Consider the following 20,674-nt stretch of genomic DNA (forward strand, 5'->3'; position numbering starts at 1 on the left):
CCCCTGCTCGCTTGAACCTGATGGAGCCTGAACTAAAGTTGGCTCTAACTCAAAGGCATCTAGGTAAAGTTGCGACAACTAAGGATGGTCTGCCAAGCTAACCTCTTCCATCCATTTGACATACATTGGTGAATAATTCTTAAATTTCACCAAGTATCTCTTGGAAACTTTACCTTTGGCATTTCTTTCCTTATGAGCCAAAATCTACTGTTGTACCAAAATCTCATCCAACTCCTCAACCTCAGGCCTAATTTTAGCAAGCATATACTCTAGCACATCACCATGAAAAGGCCTTAACAAGCTAACATGAAAGGAATTGTGTATCCGCCAATGTGGAGGTAATTTCAACCAATATATCACAGTACTCATCTTCTCCAACACCTGGAGAGGCCCATAGTATCTCGTACTCAACTTAAGATTCAATCTTTTGTTGGGATATAAAGGCCCGGTAACCTCCGTGTATAGTATACACACATTGTACATGTGAATGTACGCTTTACGTGCCCTAAGTATAAATACATTTTATTCTTTGTATACCAACACATTGTTGGTATATTGTTATCGATTCGACCTTTCACTCTGCTTACACCCTCTACAATTATCACACTCTCACGCTCACTCCTGCTCGATCTCCATCTCTCTCAGTTGTGCCCCTCTTGCTCCAACAACTGGTATCAGAGCACAAATTGTGCGTGCTTCCCGAGACCACTGACTGACAGGCGACAATCATCTCACAAACAGATCGAGCTCGTAAGGAGCCACAGGTAGACGTACAGCAACAAGCGCGGCGTGCAGCCGACGGGGCAATGGCAAGCGTGACATGACTAGGCTGCAGTGGGCAACCGGACAATAGCAGGCGCCAGCATAACCAACAGTCGTGACCTACAAGGCACACAAGCATCAAACACGATGTGCTAGCGACCAGCACGGGAGCAGCGCGACCAACATAGTTAGGCGTGACATGTGTCGGCAAGCGACTGGCAACTCTCACGCTCACTCCTGCTCGATCTCCATCTCTCTCAGTTGTGCCCCTCTTGCTCCAACAACTGGTATCAGAGCACAAATTGTGCGTGCTTCCCGAGACCACTGACTGACAGGCGACAATCATCTCACAAACAGATCGAGCTCATGAGGAGCCACAGGCAGACGTACAGCAACAAGCGCGGCGTGCAGGCGACGGGGCAATGGCAAGCGTGACATGACTAGGCTGCAGTGGGCAACCGGACAATAGCAGGCGCCAGCATAACCAACAGTCGCGTCCTGCAAGGCACACAAGCATCAAACGCGATGTGCCAGCGACCAGCACGGGAGTAGCGCGACCAACATAGTTAGGCATGACATGTGTCGGCAGGCGGCTGGCAACTAGTGGCAGCAAGCAACGGGTAGGACGCGCAACGTGATGGATCTCAAACATTTTTTTTAATCTTTTCTTGAATCCCTCCTCCTTGGCGGAAGTTCACACACCAATTTGAAGCTTTTCCTAGATTTGGTCCCATCTAGACACGACAATAAATTCCTAGTCAAAAATTGAAGACATTGTCAGAGGTGACCCAAATTAATTTGGGGATTTTACCAAATTTATCGAATTTTCGCTCTTCTGGGAAAAATTTCCTGACATTGGATCCTAGAAATTTGGGACTTTTCATATATTGGCAAAGTTTTGCTCAGCTGGGTCTAACTGACCGACATTTATGCAATTTTGGACTTGAAATTTTGGAGATTGAAACAAAATTTGGTAAATTTCTACATCTTTTGTCCGTTTGTTGGCTGGTTCATGTATAAACAGCAGAAATTTACTTCTGGTTGAGAAAGAACAGCAATGCATTTTGCTAGTGCAGCTTGTGCTTTTGCAAATTAGTGCATTTACTCTTGTGTTCCTGATAAAATGGCTGCAAATTCTTCCACTTTAGACATCAAGAGTTTAATGGAGATCAAACAATTTGATAGTCATGGCTTTGACCTTTGGAAAGACCGTATGCAAGGCATTTTGTTCCTAAAGGATTATGAGGATGCTTTGTAGGAAGATAAACCCGCACTAATGTCTGATGCAGATTGGGCCAGAGTGAATAAAAAGGCTGTGGCTTACATAAAGATGGGTGTCACTGATGACATTCTGACAGACATTAAGGGTTTAGATACAGGTTATGCAATATGGAAAAAGCTGAAAACTACTTATGAGATCACCACACATATTAATCAAGTACATCTAATGCGCAAGTTGGTGAATATGCGACTAGATGAGTCAAAGCCTGCAACTGAGCACTTGAGTGCATTTATAGGGATTCTAAATCAGCTCAAAGATGCAAATTTGGACTTTGATGATAAGTTGAGGGCGATCTTCTTTATCATGACACTGCCTGACTCTTGGAAAACCTTGGTGGTTTCACTCAACAATAACCCTAATCTTTCATATGATGAGGTGAGGGGTTCTATCTTGAATGAAGAAATTAGACATGTGTCTAGTGGAGAAGGTAGCAACTCAGCTTATAATATAAGAGAGGGCTGAAAAGAAAAATGCAAATGCAAGACAAAGAAACAAGAGCAAGAGCAAAGTAAAGGAAAAGAGTGACATTACTTGCTATCACTATGGTCGAAAGAGCCACGAGAAACCTGATTGCAGGTATTACAAGAGGAGTCAAAAGAGAAAGAAGAATGCAAGAGATAAAAAGAAGAAGGAAGAAAAGACAGATGCATCGGAGACAACCAAAGGCAAAGAGAAGGCCAATGTGGCCTCTAGCGTGGTCATAGAAGAGCTTTCAGATACAGAGGCTGATGTATTATGTGCAGTTGATTATGATGCCCTTGTATGTCACATGCAGGATATGCAGATTACCAAGGCTGATGTGATTGATGCACTCTTGTCAGTTGATGATGGTGTCACTCAGACTTGGATTGTAGACTCTGGTGTCTCTTTCCATATGGCTCCCTACTTGGAGTGTTTTGCTATGTTCAATGCAGGCAGTTATGGAAAGGTGTATCTTGAAAATAACCATGCTTGCAGCATTGATGGGATTGACACTGTACACTTGTCTTTAGACAATGGGCAAGAGCTTGTGTTTAAAGATGTTAGATATGTGCCTAGCATTAAAAAGAGTTTACTATCTGTTGGTCAGCTTGACATGCATGGCTACACCACACTGTTTGGTAGTGGTCTATGGAAAGTGAAAAAGGATTCCATGCTGATTGCAAAAGAACCAAGAAGGGCACTTTCTTTTGCTTGCACTGTAAAGCCTTAAATGGCGAGTTTCTTGCAATTGCTGAAATTTGCAACCACTTGGAGTTATGGCATAAGAAATTAGGCCATGTGAGCCAAAAAGGACTTGAATCCTTACCTCTCTAAAGAGGATTCATGGAAAAGGCTCTAAACTTGATTTTTGTAATGAGTGTCAATTTGAAAAGCAAATAAAAAATTCATTTTACTCTAGTGTCTCTCGTAAGTCCAATGTCTTGGACTGCATTCTGATGTATGTAGTATTCCTGTGAAATCATTGGATAGTGCTGCATACTTTGTCTCCTTTATTGATGACTGTTTCAAGAAGATTTGGGTGTACTTGCTGAAAAAGAAAAGTGAAGTGTTTGCTTTTTTTAAAACTTTTCATGCATTTGTGGCCAGTCAGACAGGTAGAAAGCTGAAATGCTTGAGAACTAATAATGGGGGTGAGTTCACATCGACTAAATTCAAGTCCTTTTGTGACTTGCATGATATTAAGAGGGAGCTTACAACCCCTTACAGCCCTTCTTCAAATGGGGTGGGCTGAAAGATATAACAGGATATGCGAAAGAGTGCAATACATGCTGTCCACTACCAATCTCTCTCGTGCATTTTGGGAAGAGGCACTGAAAACCGTCGTTCACATTTGCAACCGCTTTCCAAACAAGTCCTTAAATAATGGCATCCCTGAGGAGGTTTGATCTAGCAAATTGGCCTCATATGACCATTTACGCATATTTGGCTATGATGCTTTTGTGCATATTAGGGATGAGTTGAGGAACAAACTTAACACAAAATCTACCAAAGGCATCTTCATGGGCTATGGTGATGAGGGTGAATTTGGCTATAGAGTGTGGTTACCTTAGTCCAAGAAAATTATTCGCAACCGTAATGTAGCATTCAATGAGGCAAAATTGCTGAAAGCCACTTTAGCCTCTAATAAAGATCTGAAAAATGTGAAATTTCAGAGTTTGCAACCACCCATTACTTCAGAAAATGAGCCTCAAGGTGCTGTACCATAGGCTGAAACTGATGGTCAGCCGGTTATTTTTTAGCCAAATGATGATGGACAACAAATAGAAGCACAAGGAGGTCATGGACAGCAAGATAGGCTTGCTGATTATGAAAATGCAGGTGCTGGAAATGAAAATGAAGGTGTTGTACAGCATAGAAGCACAAGGAGGTCATGGACAACAAGATAGGCTTGCTTATTATGAAAATGCAGGTGCTGGAAATGAAAATGAAGGTGCTGTACAACATGAACAGCATGCTGAAAATGGTTTACAGCAGCCAATAAATGCTGAAAATAATATACCTCCAAATGTAGACCCAATTCCTAAAAATGTTGATCATTGGGTACGCAAGTCTACACGCATAAGAAGGCAACCACATAGGTTTGACACTTCCTTGCATTATGTGATGCTTATAGATGAGGGTAAGCCTCTTACATACAAAGAGGCCAAGTCATGTGAGTTCAGTAGTAAGTGGGAGCTAGCTATGTAAGAAAAGATTAAATCTCTATATGCAAATGATACTTGGGATCTTGTGTCATTGCCCAAGGAAAGAAAGCCACTTCCAAACAAATGGGTGTACAAAGTCAAGACAGTTGATGGAAAACCCAAGTACAAGGCAAGGCTAGTTGCCAAAGGTTATGCACAAAAGGAAGGAATTGACTTCCAAGAGGTCTTCTCACCTGTTGTGAAGATGACCACTTTACGTGTGCTTTTTGCTCTTACTGTTGTTTTGGATTTAGAACTGTATAAATGCATGTAAAAACAGCTTTCTTGCATGGTGACATTGATGAGGAAATCTACATGAAACAGCCCCAAGGCTTTGTAGTTCCTGGAAAAGAGTAGATGGTGTGTAAGCTAAAACGTAGCCTGTATGGGCTGAAGTAAGCACCACGGCAATGGTACAAAAGTTTGACACTTTTATGCTATCTCATGAGTTTACACACACCCATGCAGATCATTGCTTTTCCTTGAAAAAGGGTATAGATGGCAGCCCCATCATACTTGTTTTGTATGTGGATGATATGTTACTAGCTGGGAAAAGAAAAACTAGCTTGGATGCTCTCAAAAATCAACTGAAATCAGCTTTCTCCATGAAAGATTTGGAAAATGCATAGCATATTTTGGGCATGAGGATTCGTAGAGATAGAATGCAGAAATTGTTGTTTTTATCTCAAGAAAAGTACATTGGAAAGGTATTGGATAGATTTAACATGGCTGAAGCTAAGCCTTTTGGGATACCCTTACCTCCTTATCTCAAGCTTAGCAAAGCCAACCGCCCGAAAGATGACATGGAAGTAAATGCTATGAAGGGAGTTCCTTATGCATTAGCTTGTGGCTCTCTTATGTATGCTATGGTTGCTACTCGTCCAGACATTGCTCATGTAGTGGGAGTTGTCAGTAGGTTTATGTCAAATCCTGGCAAAGCACATTGGGAGGCTGTCAAGTGTATTCTTCGATACCTTAAGGATACACAAAGAAAAAGTATTTGCTATGGGCAAGGTGCACTTAGTTTGCAAGGTTATTGTGATGCAAACATTGCAGGTGACTTAGACACTCGTAGGTCCACCAACGGGTATATCTTTACAGTTGTTGGTGGGGCTGTTTCTTGGTGTTCTAGGTTGCAAAACATTGTTGCACTGAGTACCACTGAAGTTGAATACATATCAACTACTGAAGCTTCTAAGGAAGCTATATGGTTTAGCAGACTTGCAGATGATCTCGGCATGTCTATGGGTACTGCAGTTTTGGGATGTGATAGTCAGAGTGTTGTGTATCTGGCTAAGAATGCCATGTATCATTCACGCACAAAGCATATAGATGTGTGATATCACTTCATCAGACAGATTCTGGAAGATGGTCAAATCACATTGACCAAGATTAAAACACAAGATAACCCTGTAGATGTTCTCACTAAAAGTCTAAGCAAAGCTCAGCACAAGCATTGCATTCGACTAGTGGGAGTTGGTTAGCTAGAGATTCATATACAACCTTTAAGTGGGAGGTTGTTGGGATATAAAGGCTCGGTAACCTCCGTGTATAGTACACACACATTGTACATGTGAACGCACCCTTTACATGCCCCAAGTATAAAGACATTTTATTCTTTGTGTACCAACACATTGTTGGTACACTCTTATCGATTCGACCTTTCACTCTGCTTACACCTTCTCCAACCGTCACACTCTCACGCTTACTCCTACTCGACCTCCATCTCTCTCAGCTATGTCCCTCTTACTCCAACATCTTTCTCTTTCTTTCATCTTTTTTAGCTTTGCCTTTGCAAAAAGCACCAATATATAATCGCCCTCTGCAAACTACAAAGCACGTTTGTGGTGATGAGCTTCCCTCTTTTTGCTTTTTCTACGATCTCTGAAGTGCATACTTTGTCTTTGCATAGGCTGAGCTTCCCTCTTTTTGCTTTTTCTACGATCTCTGAAGTGCATACTTTGTCTTTGCATAGGCTGCATCCAAGTTTTCCACACAACAATCAGCCTCAAAGATCTTATCCTTAGTTTGTAGAATAGGGTGTACCTTCTTGTCTCCCTGAACCACCTCAAATGGAGCTTTGCCCATGGAACTATGCACTGTGTTGTAAGCAAAGTCAACCAAGGGCAAATATTGCTCCCACTATGTCTTGTAGTGTGAAACATAGCAGCTCAAAAGATCTAACGTTATGGAATTTGCTTTCTCAAACTGACCATCTATCTTTGAATGGAAGGATGATGAGAATTTCAACATGTCCCAAAGCTGGCCAATAAAAGAAATACTCCACTACCTTGACCGTCACATCAATACCTCTATGTCCTGCATACGAAGCAGCATGACTTTCAATGATAACTTTGGATCTTAGCAGCTTTATGACACACAATTGTCCATGGATCATCAAAAATCTATCTCTTAGCACAAAGTGTTCATGCCTTTGGCCATTGCAAAGCTTATCGTAAATTAGCAAAGTCTGAATCAACAACATGTTGCTCTTTCATGGCATCCAATCCAATGTTATAAACCTTGTAGCTTATATGACAGTGCATCAGCCACAACATTCCTTTTACCACAAATATATACAATCTGAAAGTGAAACACAAAAAGGAAATTTACCCATTTCATTTGCTTCTCTAACAACTTTGTCTATGTCAGAAAGTACCTCGGAGTTTAATGGTCTATTTGCGCTGTAAAATCTGCCCCCAACAACCCCCAACAAATAATAGTTCCACATGGACAATGCATGAATTATAGCCAAGAGCTCTTTTTTATAAACATGCAAATTCTTTTTTGCACCGTGGAGAATTCGGCTCTCGTAAGCCACAACTCGACTATTCTACATAAAAATAACTCCAATGTTGTCACCACATGCATCACACTGAGCTACGAATGACTTCCTTAGATTGAGCAACACAAACACAATATCTAATGTCATCTTTTTCTTCAACTTTTCAAATGCTGAAATTTCCACTGCTGTCTATCTAAATGACACATTCTTCTTTTACAAAGCATGCAATGCAAATGCAATTTCACCAAAACCCACGTATATACTTCATGTTGTAAGAACATAAATCCAAGAAGCTATGGATCTCATATACATTTCTCAAAGGTGGCCATGATCATACTACCTCAACCTTTGTGAGGTCCATACAAATATCATTAGCCAATACATAATACCCCAAAAAGTGGATATTTCATGTAAGAAGAATTCACGTTTCTTGTCATTAATAACCAACCTACGCTCACGTAATTCATTGAACACAATGTCCAAATGTCTTTTATACTCTCTCTCATTCTTTGAATAGACAATCATATCATCAAAGATAGTACCAAAAATCATCTATGTGGCTTGAAGATGCGATCCATCATCCGAATAAAAGTGACAGGAACATTCGTAAGTCCAAAAGGCATAACAAGAAATTCATACAATCCAAAAGATATCCTAGAAGCTCTCTCAAGCATATCTTCCGATCTAATGCGTATCTGATGATACCCACTTTTCAAATCTATACGGCTGAATATGGCTACCCCTTGCAATGTATCCATAACATTATTCATCTGAGAAATTAAAAAGTAATTCTTTATCGTGACCTTGTTCAAAGCACAATAGTCAATGCACATACACAATGAACTAACCCTTCTTCTAACAGCTCATTCACTTAACTTATAATCTCCTCATGTTTGGCTGCACTCACTCTATATGGTGGCTGATGGAGCCTGACTGAGCTAAGAGTGAACGCGATGGATAACACACACAAAGAGTAGAAAGCAGTAGAAAGGAGAGAGTGAGCACGACACAATGGATATTCGGTACAAAAGACTAGTGTACCTCTTTAGGTTTTAGATAAATATATATGAAAGTATAAATGTGCTAGGGGTGTGCGTTCACACCCTTGCATATATAAAAGGCACGATGGCCCTTTATTCCTAACAACCTCCCACCTAAAGGCAATATACCTTAAGAGGATTAGCTAGGTCTAGCTATGTACAAAGCTGAAATAAATATACCTATCCAACTCCCATCATCTCTCAGCAATGATCAAGCCACTCTACAAAAAGACCCTTCATGAGAAGATCTGCAAGATTATCATCTGTATGTACTTTGACAAGCTCAATGCTCTTGCTGTCAAGTACATCTCTAATGAAGTGATACTTCACCTGTATGTGCTTTGTCTTTGCATGAAAGACGGGATTCCGTGCTAGCATGATAGCACTCTGACTATCACAATGAAAAACAAGTAACTCTGTAATGCCAAGCTCTCCCACCGGACGTGAAAGCCATAAAGCCTCCTTGCATGCCTCAGTGGCAACCACATACTCTGCCTCTGTAGTAGACAATGCAACACACTTCCGTAGCCTAGAGATCCAAGAGACTACTCCTCTTATGAAGGTAAACACATACCCAAAAGTGAACTTTCTGTAGCCCGCATGACCAGCATAGTCTGCATCCGTAAACCCAACGACAAATGCCTGCTACTTTCCAAAGCAAATGCACATTTGCAGGTTCATTTACAGCAAGTAATTGCTGTTGTATAGCGGGCACATTTTGCTATACAAAGGGTATTTCTTCCCGAAAAACAACCCTACGGACCTCCTCAATCTTTTTTGGTTGTTTATGCATGCGATCTTCCCGAAAGATAACATCATTGTTGCGTACTATTTTTCCTTTTCTCAGGATCCCATAATCTATACTCCATTTCACCCTCATCACCATAACCTAGGAAAATGCATTTACAGGACTCTCGCTCAAGTTTTCTAGGTTCTTCTTTACAAATGTGCACAAAAGCCTCGAAGCCAAACACTATCAGGTGAGCATATGAAGGTGGCTTGCTTGACCACGCCTCCTTGGGAATCCCCCACCCCCCCCCCGAAAGACTTGTTTGGTGGCCAATTAATCAAGTGTATGGTTGTCATAACAGCCTCTGCCCGAAAACCATGGGGTAAAGCAACATGTGATAGCATTGTACGGACCTTGTCTTGAATGGTCCGATTCATACGCTCTGCAACATCATTTTGGGGCGGATTATGAGGGGCAATGAGCTCCTCTTTATCCCTTTGCTGTCATAAAGTGCCTGAAAGGCTTTGGACACATATTCTCCACCATTGTCAAAGCGAAATCACTTAAGTGTCTTATCAGTCTGATTCTCAACCAACCCTAAACACGTATGTACATAAAACGACCAAATGGCGCACAAATTTCACCCAAATAGCAAAAGCCCCAATGTGCACGGGGTCCAATGTGCATCAATGTCGAGAAATTAGGTAAATTTCAGCCCAATTCTTGCATGTACATGAAAAGCCCTAAATGTCGGAGGCAAAATGTCACAAATTCCTGCATTTTCTAAGACAAATATCACAAATCTGGACAAATTCCCAAATCTGGACAAATTCCCAAATTTCTTGGGTCCGATGTGCACAAATTTCAATGAAATTGAAAAAATTTCACTAAAATGTGAAAAGCCCTAAAATTTTTGGGCAAATGTACACCAATTTTGTAATTTCTGAGTCAGATTATCCAATTCTGCAGTAAAGTCCCCAGATCCGAGAAAAGCCCCAAATTCCTTGAAGAAATTTTGGCTTTGTGCCTTTGCGTGTGAACGCCTCATGAAGAAGGAAAAAAAAAGATATTTCCAAAAAAAATGGTGTTGACCTCTGCTCGTTGTCGCTTGGCCTCACATGCCACGTTTGTGGCGACTAATCGTGGTCGTCAATCCGCGTCAGCCTCGCTATCGTCTCATCAACTGCTGCCTTGTCGACAGTCTGAACCAGGTTGCGTGTCGCTTGGCTGGTCGCGTGGTCTTGGTTCATCGAGTCGCAAGTCACCTGCAACATGTTGTCTACAACGTTTTGTCTGTAGCGTGTGGCCTAAGCCTGGTCGCCTCAAACACGTCGCTAGCAACCTGCAACTTGCCAACTGGCGTTCCACATCTAGGATCTGAAGCTCCTACTCGCTTGCGCCTCTGCTCTCACTTGACACCCATCACTGGCTTAGGGAAGCGTGCACAACTTGTGTGCTCTAATACCAATTTGATGAAGCTTGACTAAGCTGAGAGTAAACGCAACGGATAACACACATAGAGAGTAGAGAGCAGTAGAAAGGAGAGAGTGAGCACGACACAATGGATATTCAATACAAAAGACTAGTATACCTCTTTAGGTTTTAGATAGATATATGAGAAAGTACAAATGTGCTAAGGGTGTGTTCACACCCGTGTACATATAACAGGCACGATAGCCCTTTATTCCCAACAGTGGCTTACTGCTGAGAGTCATTTTCTAAACACGGTCACGTCAACAGTGCCACATGGCAACAAACGGAAAGTCCGAATACAATCAGCTACATTGAAACCTGATCGTTTATCGTTTTATTTACAGCCTATAAATAGGCTGAGTTTTCAGCAATCTACACATTGTCTCTAACAAATTTCAGTCTACTGATTGCGGAGATTGCTCTCGGGGCTGACGGAGATCGAGATCATCAAGGTGGAGACACACGCAAATGTTTTCTCTGCACCCGTGTATAATTCTGCATCCCTACACAACATTCTTCATTGCAGATTTTCTGTGTTTCACTGTCTCTTTCTCTCTCTCTCTTCTCACTCTATTCACTCTTTATCATGGCCATTCGCTTCCGCATTGCTTCACTCTCTGAGACCAGCCTTCCTTATTGGAATGGGTAGTGATAACCTGATTTAAGAGTTAATTACAGCAATAAATAAATGCACATAAAATGAAATACACACTTTGCCATAACATTCTTGGTCAGTAGACTCCCTGTTGGCCCCAAAATTGGCGCCCATTGGAATATTCCCTTAGCTTTCATTCAATTGGAAGGAGTACAACTTGAGATTCTTCAATCTCTTCCTACTAACCAATTGCTCTTACTGTCATAAATGACCAGCAAGCATTTTGGGTCATTTGCCCCTTGATTCACCCACGACTTCTTTTCCAATTTGACCCTTGGCTGGCCAAATGCTGCCCCAAATCAATTCGGGATGGGCTGGCTCTTGAAATCCCTTGATAATCTTCAGTTATCAGCTGCTGATTTCAGTCCCTTGAGCCTTCAATCTTTGGCACGGATCCCAAGGTGGCTGCTAAACCCTAATTTTTGCTGTAAATTAGGGTTTACTGCAGAAATTACAGATCAGCCCACCAAAAATGGCTGGAATCTCCTCCAAATGGCTGAGAATTGCTGAGAATGGCTGAGCATAGGAAATTCTGAGATTTGTCGCAACTGCCCTGCTGTACCAGCCCCAAACGAATGCACCAACAACAATAGGAGCATCAGAGTCTATGATCTTCAAGAGAAAGTGCATCAGCAGCAATTGCCAGTTCCCGAGGTCAAGAATATGCAATCTCCATCACCAAAATGGTCTCCAATGGCTGGGAAATGGCCCCAAAAGCTGGCAGCAACAATCCAACACCTCTTCCAAACAGCTCCAAAATGAAAAAACGAGATTTCCCTCTCCCTTCAGCCCTATTCCTTTCCCCCACTTGCATGGGAAAGTTTTCCAAGCGGCAGCTTTCTTAATCCATTTTCAGCAATTTCCAGTCATTTAATTAATTTTCAGAATTTATCCATGCCCAAAAAATTGACCTTGCCCATCCAAAAACTAATTGGCTAGGCCATTTGCAACCCAAAGTGGTCCCATGCATTAATTGCCCTTGGACAAGCATTAATCCATTAATTAATACCTAGTCCCTAGTGTCACCACTGACACGTAATGGCCAATTAATGGTCCTAGGGGCAAACTGACACCAAAATTCACCTAGAATCTAACAAGTGTAACTTGTTACAACTTTTGCCTTTGACACCCATCTTTTTCACAGGGTCCTTTGGCCTTCAATTGTGAAAAAGTAGGACACGTCAGCAACCATGTCAGCAGCCACGTCAGCAACTGGCGCAGATGCCACATGGCAGTCCGCAATTGGCCAGGCTGAGCGGTCAGACAGTTTTTATGCAGTTAGCTGCATTAAATGCAACCGACCTGATGCTGGTCATTTTCTTGATATTTTCTTTTGCTATTTATAGCACTCGTTTTCAACACTTGTCTATCACCTGTATCTGACAAAGAGAACCTACTGGTGATATTAGATTGGACTGGCAATATGGATCAAAGGCGATCTACTACAAGTTCTTATTTTACCTTGGGTACTGGTGCTATCTCTTGGAGTAGCAAGAAGCAACCCACAGTAACCCTATCTTTGACTGAGGTAGAGTATCAAGATGCGTCTTCTACCGCATGTGAGACTGTGTGGCTTCGACAATTACTGGAGGAGCTTGGCTGCCCCCAAACTTGTCCTACTATCTTGCGGTGCGACAATGAGTTACATTGCCTTGGCACAAAATCTCGTATTCCATGCCTGAACAAAGCACATAGAGATCCAATATCACTTCATCGAGGAGAAGCTTCTAAATGCCACCATTGATGCGGAATACTGTAAGACCGAAGGTAATCTTGCAGATTTGTTTACAAAGGCACTTCCCCAAGCTTTACTTCACCAACACTCCAGATCCCTCCGTCTGCTTGCCTTGTCCAAAATCTAGGAGGGGGTGTTAAGAGTCATTTCCTGGATGCGGCCACGTCAGTAGTGCCACATGGCAACAATCCGACTGCAGATGCTTGCATTTAATATAGCCGACCTGATCATTTATTGTTTTATTTACAACCTATAAATAGGTTGAGTTTTCAACATTCTACACAGTCTCTAACAGATTTCAGTTTGCTTATTACAAAGATTGCTCTCAGGGCTGACGGAGATCATGACCCTCGAGGTGGAGACATATGCAGATGTTTTCTCTACATCCGTATATAATTTAACATCGTTATACAGCATTCTTCATTGCAAATTTTCTACATTTCACTCTCTCTCTCTTTCATTCGCTTCCGCATTGCTTCTCTTGACAACTACTATAACTAGGTTGTAATTAAGGAGTTACCACCTATTCACGGAAGGAAGACTTGTTTCACTTGCTATCATAAATGGCCAAGAAGCCTTCTTATCAATTTGTCCCTTCATTCACCCAAGGATTGGCATTCTATTGCCCCGTTGATTGGTCAAATCTAGCCCTAAATCTAAGTGGGATGGGTTGAGCTCTTCGAAATGCTGAAACTATACAATTTCCAACAAAGATTCCAAGTGATAGGTCTTTAATAGTAGACCCGTCATGCCAAAGCGAGGAGCCCATCCCCATCCCTCTAGCACAAAACCTAAGGTGGTTGGTTAACTCCAATTTTCGCTAAAAATTAGGGTTTACAACAATAAATTCTCCACAAATTATTATTGCAATTGTTATTTTACAGTAATAAATGCTCTAACTATCCATCATTAATGATTGAATCTTACTAAGAGCTGCTAAGAGAATATCATAGAATGAGAGAGAAAATCAATTGCATAGAGAATCTTTCGAACGATGGCTCTAGTGGCAATTCTAATGGCACCAACAGCTTTTGAAAGGGGAATAAAACCTAGTGCAACAACAAGTTTCCCTTCTATCACCACCTCTCTAGGGCAAAGAAGAAAGCTTGCTGCCGTGTCCTATCACGCTATGCAATCAGCTATTACATACTTTTGAACTAATCCGACAAACCGAAAATACTATCATTTCATTGTTGGTTGCCTCTCCCTAGTCTCTCACAACTCTCTCTCCATCCAAAATGGCCCTCCAAGATCCTCACACAACCTTTCCTACAATAGTTCATGACTTCCTTTTCCATATTCTCTTTTGATTCTAACTCTTTACCAACGACAAATTTCCACATCTCCTTTTCTTTCAAAACCGATGGCATCCTCCCAAAAAAAAAGTCTCCACTAAATTTCTCAAAACATGAGCTAGTTTCATCAATGCTTGTGATGTTTGCCATGCTTGCTAGCACAGTATATGCCAACAATGATTTTACTCAGGTTTGCAAGCGCACATGCGTGCTAGAAGATATGGCAACAATGTACTCCCTAGCTAGTCTAATTGTGTTCTTACATACCTACTCTGAGAGTGGGTCCAAACTCTATAACTTAATCACTACAATTGAATTGAACGTGCAAGATAGCCACAAGAGCCAACAATGGGATGAAAAATGTAAAGATGTGAAGAGGAAGACGGCGATGAACCTTGCACTAAAGTCTCAAACTGAACTTTCTATTACTAGAAGGGGTGTTGTCATAGTCACTAGGTGAAAGTCAAGAAAGTAGATCCAATGGCCATAACAACTCAGCCTTCAAATTATTGTTTTGATTAAAGCTTTGTTAGGTCTCCTTTGTGCTAATATAGAGACAAAAGAAGCAAACTATTATGGGAGTGGTGTAGAATGTGCATCCTTGAAAAGTGTTTGTGCCTTTTCATGCGCTCTCAATGGGAGCACTATCCCTCTTAAAGGCCACTGATGGTTGTTTCTTTCTTTTGCCCCTGTGCGTTCTTGAGTTTGTACTCTATTTCCATGTTCAAGTCTAGAAAAGCACAACTAGGAAATGCTTTGATAATCACAAGTAGAACATTGTAATATGATAAAATGCTTAAGCTGCTCCCTAAAAGTGAACATTTTTGAGGGGGTGCTAAAGAACACAACAAGTAGCAACCACCTAAAAATCAACATTTCTGAGAGGGGCAGGTGAAACAAGTACCTAAGGGCTCTCAGAATGTCAGCAATACCAAACCTCAGGGCTGTGGAGGGGTCTCCTACCTGCAAAATGATCATTGCCGTGAGTGAAAGCAAGAGAGCAGCATAGCAAACGACGACGAGAATGTGTGAGCCAGCACAGTAGTACCGGAAATGGACGACAGGGCGCTCGTCTTCTGAGTGAGGCTTGACCTATTCTGAGAAGCCTCGCCATTGCTGCAGCAAGAAAGCTTCGGCGACAACCGACGACGCACCCTTTTAGCAGAAAGCCAGACCACACAGGCCTGGCATTCCTCCCCGAAAACGTCTAGCCCTTCTAACTGACTTCTAAAGCCCTAAACCCTTTCTCGTGATTAGCCGTCATCTAGGCTTCTATACTATAAGGTAATGGCTGAAGGGCTGGGAGACGCACAAGTGAATGGTCTTGCAGTAATCAATATGGTGTATTAGACTTGGCTCGATGGTGTTAATCCACAAGACCATAACTTTTTTGTAGTGTGAGCCATTTTTGGCTGTTTATATAGGACGTCACTGGAAGCAAAACATCGAGAGATGGTAGGTATTGGGAAGTTGAACACCTGAGACCGAGATAAGCTCACCCACCCACCTCAATCTTCTAGGCTATGACTCGTTGGTACAAGATCATTACTTGGTAGCACATCTTGGAGACATGGAGAGTTAATGTAGCACCTTTGAAAATGAGGGTGCTATGTAAACTCTAACAAGTCATTCCATATGGCCTTCCAAGATGGGAAAGACATTCAATGGTTTGTTTAAATCTCTCTCTCTCTCTCTCTCTCTCTCTCTCTCTCTCTCTCTCTCTCTCTCTCTCTCTCTCTCTCTCTCTCTCTCTCTCTCTCTCTTGGACTTTCATCAGGACCCACGTCAAGCTTCAACTTACATGTGTCTATGTGTTTCCAATTCATCATTTTCTCTCTCCTAAGTTGGTAAATGTGCATGTGGCAAGAGAGGGAGAATAGGTGCCAATAATAAAACATTTCTTAGCACTAAGAGGGGCTTAATTATATAACATTTCGTGGATAATTATGATGATGACAAAGTGAGTAAGGAGCAATTGGTCTATGGCAATGTAGATTGACAATTTGGCTTGGGATGTAGGTTTAGATCCTATTTTACGATTGAAGCGCCAAAGTCTTATTAAAGGCTCCTAGTTGTTATGTAATTTGCATTATAGGGTGCATGTTTTTACAAAGAATTATGTTGCATAGAATATTCTACTCACATTCTATACTACTCGAGTAAAAATCTATTTTGCCAATAGAGATCCACATTCTAAACACCTCAATACTCTCAAATGTACAAAATTTATATCCACAATCTTCAAATCCTGAGGTGTTTAACTACTAGCCCTTTTACCTTATTTTTATGCACAAACCCTATTGTAAAATTCAAATGCAAAAGTCTTGTTAAAGGCTCATCATTATTATGTAATATGCATTAGAAGGTGCTTCTTTTTACAAAGGAATCCGTCACATAGGATTTTTTTATTGAATTTTGCATTGTAGGAGAAAAACTTGTTTTGTGAGCAAGGATAGGCATTATGAACACATTGATACCCTCAAGCATGCACATTTCATCTCAATAGTAAATTCCAATATTCAAATCCTTTAGTGTTTAACTAATGGCCCTCTTACCTAGGAATACAAAAGTATGGTTAAAGTCTCCTCGTTGTTATGTAATATGCATAATAAAATCATAGGTGCATCTTTTTACAAAGAAGTCAATTGGGTGGGATTTTCAGCTCAAATTCTACCTTATGCAAGCAAAATTTGGTTTTATCAATGGAGATAGACATTGTGAATACATTGATACTCTCAATTCCAATTTTCAAATCCTTAGGTATTCAACTATGGGCCACTTTCCCTATTTTATGCACAGAACTCTATTCTCCAAAAAATGGAATATGAAAGTCCTTTTAATGACTCCTCATTGTCGTATTTATGCATTAGAAGGTGCATTTTTACAAAGAAATCGATCACTTGGGATTCTTAGCTTGAATTTTTCATTGCACAAGCAAAGATTTATTTTTCCATTAGGGAAAGACATTGCAGACACATTGATACTCTCGAGCATAAAAATTTTATCTCCACAGTGAATTTCAATGTTTGAATTCTTATGTCTTCGATTATTGGCTCAATTACCCTATATTTACCCCATGATCACAACTTGTTGCACGTGTGAACATGTAGCACTAGTCGCATTATTGCGCTATGTAGATGTTTAGAGAACTAATATGTTTTGGATTGTTGATTATGCACTTGAGACACCTATGGCATTTTTATTGCATACTTCTAAGGATGGGCATTGTTATTATTATTGAGCCAAAGGATACTATATTGGATTTTAGATATTATTTAGATATTAGAGAAATCGGAGCTATTCACAAAAAGCATGGATGCAATATGTTGTTTTAGGCATAAGACAAATAAAAATTAATAAATGCATGCAATATTGGGGAGAACCCTTATAATGCATGGGGGGGATTGCACCCAATTTGTGTCATGCCTCACTTTTTGCTTCTCTAGCCTTTACAAAGCTTGTTATTACTATTATAAATGTTCTTCCCTCTCAAGGAAATAGGGTCATGTTGATGTTTAACAGCCTTCAGAGAGAGAGAGAGAGAGAGAGAGAGAGAGAGAGAGAGGTCACAATTAAATTGGATAAGGCTTGAACTACTATAGATCAAACTGTATATGGCTATTATTCTCCCTCCAATTTTTGTATGCTAGCATGTTCTTGCTGCTCCTCCAATAAACACACTGCTTATAGTTTGAGTACTTCCAACTAAAAGAAGGGAGGGGGTTCATGATTCATTATGGTAGCATCTTCTTCTTTTACACATGTTGGAAGAAGACGTTGAGGATACACAATAATGAAAATATGAAGATGGTTTGCAATTGGAAATTCTAGCAAAATTAAATGCTCTTCAATCTTCTTCCCTATACGAAGCCATCTCCTATGCTCATAACTATTTGTTTTAGATCTAAGAATTTAAGAGATAATATACATGAACTCCTGGTTCATGTATATCCTCTCTTGTATGTTATTGGATGCACTTACTCTTGCTTGTGGCCTAATTTGATTCCGTATGCCTAGGACAACGGCACTTACTTCTATTATCAGTTTGTCAGTGTTGTATATGCTTATAGGATGTATAGTTTATTGACACTTTAAGTTTGTGACAATCTTTGGTATCGGTGGTCTATGCTTAGTCACTCCTAGTTGCATTCTCTATATATTGGTTGCTATTTGGATATTCTTGGAAATGGTAGCTTTCTTTCTTGGCTATTTGCCTATAGTTGGATTGACATGTACTAGTGTTTTTATTTCAACATTGTTGTAATTATGCTTTTCAGCATTGTCTTGGAGAGTGGACATTATACTTTGGCAGTCTATTGCTTACAGTTTGTGGTAGACATCTCTATACTTTGGTATTCTCTCATATTTTGCCCTTGTTTTGGTGAGTTTTAGGGGTTGGCTTGCAATCATTTATAGTAGTCCATTCTCTTGGATTTTGCATTACTATACTATCATTATGGATGGTTCTTTGAAAAATAGTGATATTTTCAATATTGAAAAACTTGATAGCACAAATTTTACCTATTGGAACACAAAGATATGGCAAGTACTTTCTTAGCATTGATCAATGTTTATGAAGACAATTGCCATGCATCCAGAATGATACCTTGTGTTGAATGCAATGCAAGAGTGGATGATTCATAGTACTCAACCATTTTTTTTCATTTAAAACATCATTGTGATAGTGCAAAACCATTCATTTTCATGCTTTCACTCTACACGTAATTGTTGTGTTGCATAGGGTCAGCATACCGAGCATGCTCGTGCTATTGAGCCCTTTAATTCTCAAAACACACATATCCTATATGCAAAGTGCGTTTAAAAAATCAGATTCAATATGTAATCAGAAATTGAATGTATTTGCTAACTTTCAACATTGGCTTGCTCTTATTGAGAACCAATCTGGGTATAGGATGCAATGCCTAAGGTTAGATAATGGGGGTGAATATGTCTCTGAAGCATTTGAGCAGTTTTGTGATGAGCGAGGTATTAAGCATTAGTTGACCGCCCCTTACACCCCACCCTAGAATGGTGTTGCAAAGCACATGAACATGAAGATTTAGGATAGAGTCCATCATATGCTTAGCCAGGTAGGCTTACCACAACATTCTTGGGCTGAGGTAGTTACTACTACTGTACACTTGATAAATAGATCCCCATGCATTGCTATTGTTTGCCAAGTTACAGAGGAGGTATAGTTCAAAAAGTCTCCCTCGTATGCTCATTTGCATGTCTTTGGATGTGAGGCTTTTTGCTATGTTCTCAAGGACAAATGCAATAAGTTGGACCCTAACTCAATGAGATGCATCTTTCTTAGTTATGCGAATGCATGTGAGATGGGCTATTGCTTATGGGATCTGTAGGCTAGCAAGATCATCCATAGCCATGATGTTGTTTTCCATGAGGAGAAGGTACATAAGCAGTTTGAGGAGGTAGTTGAGGTACGCAAGGTGATATTTCAAGAGGAGCCTCTTGTTACTATACAACTTGTGAAAGAACAAGAGAGAGAATAGAGGTGAAGAGTTGGAGCAGTGAACAAAGCAATGAGCTCTCATCTACCTTCTTCTTCATTGTTCTTCATAGTCTTCCACACTCTTATTGTGACACACACAAGTGTTGTAATCTAGGTCTACAACTTACTAAGGTTCTAACTATGGTTGAGTTACTAACTCAACTTATTGAGCACATACACCGTACAGCTAAGCTATAGCTGAATATAGTTGTATAAGTCACATGAACTAATGAGCTTGATCTTCAACACTCCCTCTCAAACTCAAGAAACACTATTAACCCTAAGTATCTCTCTAAAGTGACTGAACTTATCTTAACCTAGTGACTTGGTAAAGATATCGGCTACTTGGTCTTCAAATTTGACATACAAGAGATCTATCTACCCTACAAATGCCATCTCTTGTATGAAGTGATAGTGTACCTCTATGTGTTTTGTTCTAACATGATACGTATGATTCATATGAGAACTACACAACTCATATTGTCACAATACAATGTGATTGGAGTGTCTATTTGCATATCCAAATCTATCACCAACTTTAGCAACCAAGCAATCTCACGTGTTGCTAATGCAGTATCTCTATACTCTACCTTAGTACTAGAGAGTGCAACTATCAGTTGCTTCTTGCTGCTCTAGCTAATCATTCCACTGCCAAAGTTGAATGCATACCCACTAGTAGACCATCTATCATATGGACAAATTGCCCAGTTTGCATTAGTATATTCCATGAGTTTCATGT

The 20,674-nt window shown here is 40.5% G+C and overlaps 1 protein-coding gene across 1 annotated transcript in view; it reads right to left on the reverse strand.

The window, feature by feature from the left end:
* LOC148031040 (uncharacterized) overlaps window positions 1-15,752 on the reverse strand; it is a 57,101-nt gene extending 41,349 nt beyond the window's left edge. Inside the window, exons 1-2 of the mRNA XM_087684559.1 lie at window positions 15,472-15,752; window positions 15,328-15,386 (exon numbers count right to left, since the gene is read on the reverse strand). Coding sequence (XP_087540685.1) covers window positions 15,328-15,386; window positions 15,472-15,537 — 125 coding nt within the window. The 5' untranslated portion in view covers window positions 15,538-15,752. The remainder of the gene's footprint in view (window positions 1-15,327; window positions 15,387-15,471) is intronic.
* Between the last annotated feature and the right edge of the window lie 4,922 nt (window positions 15,753-20,674).

The sequence above is a fragment of the Lygodium microphyllum genome, chromosome 9 (assembly GCF_053477565.2).
Source record: "Lygodium microphyllum isolate KBCC chromosome 9, Lygodium_microphyllum_v1.1.10, whole genome shotgun sequence".
NCBI lineage: Eukaryota > Viridiplantae > Streptophyta > Polypodiopsida > Schizaeales > Lygodiaceae > Lygodium > Lygodium microphyllum.